Source organism: Berghia stephanieae, chromosome 2 (genome assembly GCF_034508935.2).
Source record: "Berghia stephanieae isolate SIO BIC M18660-M18661 chromosome 2, UCSD_Bste_1.3, whole genome shotgun sequence".
NCBI lineage: Eukaryota > Metazoa > Mollusca > Gastropoda > Nudibranchia > Aeolidiidae > Berghia > Berghia stephanieae.
In genome coordinates this window covers 18,249,884-18,258,338 of record NC_088361.1, presented here as the reverse complement: position 1 = coordinate 18,258,338, position 8,455 = coordinate 18,249,884, and the positions used below count along the sequence as shown (strand labels likewise).

Genomic DNA, 8,455 nt, shown 5'->3' with positions numbered 1-8,455 from the left:
TTTGTTCTTTTCAAATAAATGTTGGCGTATGTGAGGTGAAATAAGGCCACTGATGAAAGCATCTCTGATGGCTTCGTTTTGGTGAACCTCAGCGGTAATAGCTGGGAAATGACAGTCCTTGCAAGATTTTAAAGTTTTTGTAGATATTGGTCAAACGTTTGACCAGATTCTTGCTTGCAACATGATAGTAAATGCCTGGCAAAACCTTCACTCTTAGGTTTGTCAAATACAGCCTCGAGTATTTTTATAGTAACTTCATATGTGTCACATTCAGCGATGAGATAGAAGGTCCGACGAAATTCACAAGCGTTGCAAGTTTGCTTGAAGTTGTAGTTTCTGGGAGACTGTCAGGGAAGGAGTCGAATGTTCTCTTCAGCGCATCGAACGAGCAAGGATCCGATGTCGGGACTGCTGGTCGCAGGTGTCGAAGGTGTCGAAGGTGTCGGTCCATTGTCGATAAAAGTTGATTAAATTGTTATAGATTTGGATCACAAAAGAGGCCAAGAAGACTTTACTTTGAACATTCTTTCTAAAGCTTTAATCAACTTTTAACACAAGCAGGCATCTATAACAAAAAAGAGAGAAACAAAACGTTAGATGTACAAGACACACAATATAAACAAATCACTACATTGACGATGGTGGTGGGGTGATGTTGGTAGTGCTAGTATTGGTGATGGTGATGGAGTGCTGGTTGTGTTTGTAGTAGCAGCAATAATGATGATGATGATGATGATGATGATGATGATGATGATGATGATGATGATGATGATGATGATGATGATGATGTTGATGATGATGATGATGATGATGATGAGGATGATGGTGATGATGACGATGATGATGATAATGATGACAGTGGTATTTTTAGTTTATGTTAAAATTTATGGAAATCAGAATAGGAAAATTGCCGGTTTAAAGCGGGACTCTGAGTTCAATGCAGCGGGAAATTCCCACCTATAAATTCTTTTCCACCTTCCTAAGTTACACTTTTTCCTCCTCGTCCTCCCACTGCTGCTGTTGTTGTTGCTGTTGCTGTTGAGCCTCCTTAAATCTTTATCCTCCTTATTGTTCTCTACTCTCTCTCTCTCTCTCTCTCTCTCTCTCTCTCTTTCTCTCTCTATCTCTATCTATCTCTCTCTCTCTCTCTCTCTCTCTCTCTCTCTCTCTCTCTCTTTCTTTCTTTCTTTCTTTCTTTCGTTCTTCTTTCGTTCTTCTTCTTCTTCTTCTTCTTCTTCTTCTTCTTCTTCTTCTTCTTCTTCTTCTTCTTCTTCTTCTTCTTCTTCTTCTTCTTCTTCTTCTTCTTCTTCTTCTTCTTCTTCTTCTTCTTCTTCTTCTTCTTATTATTATTATTATTATTATTATTATTATTATTATTATTATTATTATTATTATTATTATTATTATTATTATTTATCCTCCTTCTCCTCATCCTCCTCCTCCTCCTGGTGCTCTTCCCTCCCCTGTTCCTATTCTTACTCCTCCTACATCACTTTCTTTTGTTTATCATGTTGATATAAAAACATATTCTAGATAAACATGCCTACACACAAACATACCATTTAATTTCTTCGTCATGTTTTTCCTCTTCCCTCCCCCTCTAATTTCTTCTAATTTTTATTCTACTTCCTCTCTCTCTCTCTTCTTCTTCTCCCTTCTCCTCTTCATCAATCTCCTTCTCTTTCTGCTCCTCCTATTCCTCCCCCTCCCCGTTCTACCTTTCCTCTTCGTCCCCCTTCTCCCCTTCTTCTTCTCGGGATAATCTATATAAAGACCTATATAAAGTACTACGAAATATTGATAAATTCGTAGAATTACGAATTTTTTGCCCCAACTAGAGAACTGCATGGATGTTTTTGAATCAATAAATTTTGTTGAAAAGGAGAGTTTTGGTTGCTTAGAAACCATATATAAGACTTTGTAGCATATTTTGGTTATGTTGAGGCAAATAATTGATTTTTAATACTATAAATTGTGACTTTTATATTTTTTCCCTTGGAAACTACGAATGTTTGACATTTCAGATAGGCAGCCCTGTATTTTTGTCTTTAGTCCCAGCAAGGTAATACAAAACACCTATTCCTGATATAAGAATATTCAACAGATATTTCAAGATCAATAAGGTGTCAAATTATTATAACTGTAATCAAGTTATTTTGCCATTAAATATTAGAAGAAAAAACACGTGATCATAACATGAAAAATATGTCGATATAAATGAGATTGTGAACATAATGAAAATACATCAAATGTGGGTATAACTCAACAGTTTTCCATTCCTTCTCCCCTTTTTTCTTTGTGTATGTGTGGGGGGGGGGGATTTCTCTTTTTTTTTTTAGGTTTCATTACTTTATTGAAATCTTTTATAATAAAATGCAGTCTTATGTTAATATATGAATTTAGAGCAAGTCTCCACTACCCCTCCAAGAGTAAAAGTAGTAGCAGGCTACTATCACGGGCCATAACCTTGCGAAAACCAGGGGAAATCACTCTCCGGGAAACCTCAGGATATCTCTTGAGTAGATATTCTCGTTATTAGTTCCTCAGATTTAAGTAAAATATTCACTAGTTCTACACGCCTGACCAATCGTGGGGTCGGTCTCTCACAACGTTAATAATATTCTTTCTGTAATCGTCCACTTGACCTTGACAGCACGCGACACAAAAAAAACGAGCAATGCTACAAACTGAGGCACACTCATTTCTGTTACGTGCTGCCTATGGGGGGAGTATTTCAAATTTCTTTAGTCTTAGTTAGTTTGTCTCACGTGCCATGTGCTTCGTGTCGCGAGCCGAGATCATTATGCCGTTTATGGAGGGTCCGCCTTAAACAAAAAAATATATGTAGCCTTTAACGTTTATAGTCTGATTTCGAGAAGCTAGTGAGAACTAATCACACAACTAGAGGTCGAAAAATAATCTTAAAAAGAGTAGTGTGATGTCAACTTCTTTTTAACCATTTTTGTAATTTACTTCGTAGCTAAATAATTTGTCCGAATGAGCTTGAGGGTGTCACAAACCCGCGTTTTGATTGGTGAAAATTTCTACAGGTTGATTAGAAACAACCAGCTATTTTTGTCCGAGCGGGCTTAAGGGCGTGTCACAAATGTCGTGTTTTGATTGGTCTTATTAATTGATCTAACAGACAGAAGATGTTAGTATTATATCTAAACCTATACCATCAATCAACCATTTACTCACAATTTCAGCCCAACATCACACCAAAATTAACAACAGCCTTTTGTTTACGTGACCTATTTATGGTTAGATTTACTCTGTCTACCACTTGGTTCTTGAGCTCATTCAGCTTTTTGTTATTATTTTAAGAAAGCCTGTTTGCAAGTAGTTCTCATTATCATCATCATCATCATTATTATAATTATTATTGCCAATTTCATTTGCGTGTTCCCTGCTCCCCTCACCCGCCCCCCAATCCCCCTAGGTTCAGTTGTGGGGTATTCTCAGAGTTCATCCTATGACTCCATGATTACAGTTCTCCAGAAATTATCACCAAAACAGAAGAAAGAGGTGGCATCGAAAGTCATCGATTTGGTGGGATCTGCGAGTATAAATGCTTTACACAAATACATAGAAGACAAAGAAAAAAGAACTAACTTGATCAAAATGTTACAAAGCTACACATAATATAAGTATATAATAATGTTATACGACTCTTTCATCTCTTTGTATTTGTTTAGTGAGTTATTTTTATCGTGCCCAATAATACTACGTACGAGCTTGCGAGTATGTGAAATTGCACAATAAAAATATAACGAGTTAATTAAATACAAAGAAATGAAAGAATACGTTTTTTCCACCCCTCCAAGTAAGATTATTAGATATTTTGTAACGAAATGGTTTGGTATTAATATTTCTATTCACTATAATTTGTATCTTTCTCCTTCTGCTTGTATGGCAATTTGACTAAAAACAAAAAAAAGGTGGATTTGTATTCATGCGCTCCAAAAGATGATTTATAATTACAAATCAGCTGCCTTTTGCACCTTATTTCAAACCAATAAAATATGAGAAAATATTCTGCAATACTTGAATAATTTTTTTCTTCAACGCGTTCAAAGCATTATTCAACGATTACGTATTTACTAAGAAATGATAGGGTTTTCCAACGAGAGGGTTGGAATAATATTAAATAGATAATAACGGTCACGGATAGCGTTAATATCATCTTATGGCATAATCATGAAATGTTACATAGGTCAAAATTCGATAACCCACCCCCTTCACATATATTATGCAGGTCTGACATCCGAACCCAATTATCGGTCTAATTTAACATTGTTGTAATGAGCAATATTTTGCATCAATATTTTTGAGATTTCCATAAACAACATGGAGTCCATAATGAATTTGGTTATTAGACCTGCGAATAAGTACACGTCGCTCTTTTCGGAATAAACCAGTCAAGCTAAAATAGCATTACAGACCGCTTGTGACGTAATTGTATCACTGACTTGAACAATGTATATCTAAGGTCAAGGTTAGCGGTGATTTATAAAATAAAACAACAACAACAAAAAAACAACTAAAAAACAACGATGTGCTGACCTTCACTTTATAATTAATTTTCCGTGCTCTGCGCACAACTAAACTTGTATTGAACGTCCTTGACCAAAACAAGCACAGCTGAGTAATTTGCAACACTGTGTTGTTTTGTTGACACATTAGATTAAACTAAAATCTCGTCTTATATCAAACTTCTACTCACTCTACTCATACTATTTTTATATTTACTGACTTTAGCAATGCTTCTTGTATGAAACTGTACAGCGAGAGTTTTCTAAAATAAATCGACTTTTGTCAGTTATAAAAGCTGATATCGTTGACTTATTTAATCATAACGACTGGTTCAACGTGCACATAAATGCAGGTCTGACATACGGACCCAACTATGGACCAAATTAAACATTGTTGAAATGGACAATATTTTGCGTCATTTTATGAGATTTCCATTACAACAATGAGCCCATAATGGATTGGGTTATCAGACCTATTATTATGTGCACGTCGGACTGATTCCATGAAAATTACTTTAATTTAGATGTTTTGTTTTTGTTCTTTTTGTGTGTTTTTTTTTTTTTGTTTTGTTTTGCTGGGTGGGGTTCCTCTCGTCCTATAGTGGGTAGGGAGACAATTCCTGTATCTTCTATCCCCCTATATCTGTTTCCGACTTCATTCTGTCTTTGTCTTGGAATGAGATTACTTGGTTTTATCCTGGCCCTGGCCAGATACCATGACTGGGAGGGAAACACGTAAAATTTTGGGAGATGATATTTTTTGTATTGTAAATCATCTCTCTGTTATGCACTGTATAATTGTTGTTTTACATATATAATTATTTGTCAACATTTCAGTGTGTTCTTCTTAGTGCTTGAGTCGGGATGAGACTTTTAGGTGATCTCAAACTAAGAACACTGATAGTGTGCTCTTGGAATCTACATCTGCTGTTCCCTTCTTGAACAAATTCCCCTTTGTCTTCCCTTTTCTTTGGTACTTTCACTGTAATTCTAGAACTTTTGACTACCCCATTTTCTTCCGTTTTACTGGCGCTACTAATATGACCTTAATGTGTCTCAAGCGCAGTAAAACCCTTGAAAACAAACCAATATACTACTATGACCCTTTTATATGTTGTACAATGTCCTCAGGAGGATTAGTAGAGAACGGTGGGGGCTGCCTGAAGCCTGGGATCGTGACAAAACTAACGAAAGATTTAAATGGAGAGGTTTCGGATGGGAACAATACAGACAATGGACGTTTCTGGTACAACCCCTTCGTCAACACAACGATAAAGAAATAAACGTGGAAAACAAATAAAGCAGTACGCAATATAACTTATATTGTCTGTAGATACTCCAACCAAAATTGAGTACAGACGATGCAAGTTATATTGTATTTTAATTTTATTATATTTGTTTTTCACGTTTATTTGTTTATTGTTGTGCTGACGAATGGTTTCTGCCGGAAACGTTCTGGCAGTGGTTTTTTTTAAATGTCATTCATGGAAACGACACAGGTAAACCTGCACATTTTGAATCACCGTTTTATATCAGCTTGGGAATGTGTGTGTTGAATCACCGTCTGGTATATCAGCTTGGGAATGTGTGTGTTTGAATCACCATTTGGTATATCAGCTTGGGAATGTATGTGTTTGAATCACTGTCTGGTATATCAGCTTGGGAATAAGTATGTTTGAATCAATGTCTGGTATATCAGCTTGGGAATGTGTGTGTTTGAATCACCGTCTGGTATATCAGCTTGGGAATGTGTATGTTTGAATCACGGCCTGGTATATCAGCTTGGGAATGTGTGTGTTTGAATCACTGTCTGGTATGTCAGCTTTGGAATGTATGTGTTTGAATCACTGTCTGGTATATCAGCTTGGGAATGTGTATGTTTGAATCACTGTCTGGTATATCAGCTTGGGAATGTGTGTGTTTGAAGCACTATCTGGTATATCAGCTTGGGAATGTGTGTGTTTGAAGCACTGTCTGGTATATCAGCTTGGGAACGTGTGTGTTTGAAGCACTGTCTGGTATATCAGCTTGGGAATGTGTATGTTTGAATCACGGCCTGGTATATGAGCTTGGGAATGTGTATGTTTGAAGCACTGTCTGGTATATCAGCTTGGGAATGTGTATGTTTGAATCACGGCCTGGTATATGAGCTTGGGAATGTGTGTGTTTGAAGCACTGTCTGGTATATCAGCCTGGGAATGTGTGTGTTTGAATCACCGTCTGGTATATCAGCTTGGGAATGTGTATGTTTGAATCACCGTCTGGTATATCAGCTTGGGAATGTGTATGTTTGAATCACCGTCTGGTATATTAGCTTGGGAATGTGTATGTTTGAATCACTGTCTGGTATATCAGCTTGGGAATGTGTATGTTTGAATCAATGTCTGGTATATCAGCTTGGGAATGTGTGTGTTTGAATCAATGTCTGGTATATCAGCTTGGGAATAAGATAAGATAAGATAACATATACTTTATTGTTCTTGAAAGGAAATTATCATAATGTTACACATCTTTCATCGTAATGTTATCACAGATCTATACACTGTCATGAACTAATTGGTGAAAATACGAAGCTAATTAAAAGCAAAATAAACATCAAATTTAATAAAATATTCATACTATAAATAAATTTCCCTTTATTCATCCCTAAGGGGAAACTTTTCTTTAGGGTCTATTCCAAGCGAAGACTGGAATAACCCAGGCGTCAGCCGCAGTGCAGCGCCGCAAAGTGAGCTAAGGCTAGGTGACTTGCTCAAGGCCACACAACGCGGCGGGTAGTCGAACTCGGTACCTTTCGGGTACGAAGCAAAGACCATACCGCTGAGCCACGCTGACCCATAAAAACACCATGTACATATATTCCCATATACAGCAGTTACAAGCAATGCTATAAAAATCGGACATGAAAGTAGAATAGAGTTGTAGTAAGGGATTTGTAATGTAAATAGAATTTTGAAAATATATTGTGAAGGATTGTACATATCCAACACAGGTTGATAAAAAGTAAAAATAAAGCATGGTATTTGAATGTATAAATATATAATAAATAATGTAGATATAGCACTATGCAAACATGCATAAATAAATATAATTTAGAGGGAATATAGTATCTTTCAAATGTCATGTAGTAAAAATCATCCTAAAGTTTCGTATTGCTGATGGTAAAAATGAATTAAAATATCTTTGTTGGTTTTCATGTGTATTAGTCTGTTTCTCATGAGGCTTATTTTTATTTCGTTGTACAGAGGGTGGAACTCGTCTCTTTGGATTATGTTAATCTAAACATTAGCAATATATTTGTGAAAATCTTCAAAATGGTTCCATCCATCATTTCCAAACATTCGATTATCATTCTTTATTATTCTATTTATTTTTATTACTTCAGATTTTTTTTAAAAATTGCAACCCAAGCAGCTACACAGAAACAAAAAAGACTTACAATGCAAGATTTATAAAACAAAGATAAAATTGCTATGTCAACATTTATGGAGTACAGTCTCCTCATCATGAATAATCTTGTCTTCATCTTATTAAGCATTTTGCATGAATGATTTGTCCAGTCTAATTTTTCATTGACAAGCATATTGAGGTATTTATACTCCTCTACCCTCTCTACCGTTTCGTTTTTAATGATTACATTTTCATGTATGTTATCATCTTTCCTAAAATCAAATATAATTTCTTTAGTTTTCTTTACATTAAGTTCTAGATAGTTATTATCACAACAGTCAACAAATCTTTTAATTTCGTTATAATAATTCAATACATCACCTCTTTTGTTATCAAGGCCTATATGGCGTATCGTCATTACTTGTGCCGCTTATGCAGTCTTTTGTGTATATAACGAAAAATGTTGGAGCAAGAACAGTTCCTTGGGGTGCTCCAGTGTATTTATTTGATAAGGGTAGAGGATTCAACTT

The 8,455-nt window shown here is 35.7% G+C and overlaps 1 protein-coding gene across 1 annotated transcript in view; it reads left to right on the top strand.

Moving 5' to 3' along the window:
* LOC144966733 (uncharacterized) overlaps nt 1-4,812 on the top strand; it is a 25,525-nt gene extending 20,713 nt beyond the window's left edge. Inside the window, exon 5 of the mRNA XM_078903503.1 lies at nt 3,443-4,812. Coding sequence (XP_078759629.1) covers nt 3,443-3,645 — 203 coding nt within the window. The 3' untranslated portion in view covers nt 3,646-4,812. The remainder of the gene's footprint in view (nt 1-3,442) is intronic.
* The last annotated feature ends 3,643 nt before the right edge of the window (nt 4,813-8,455 follow it).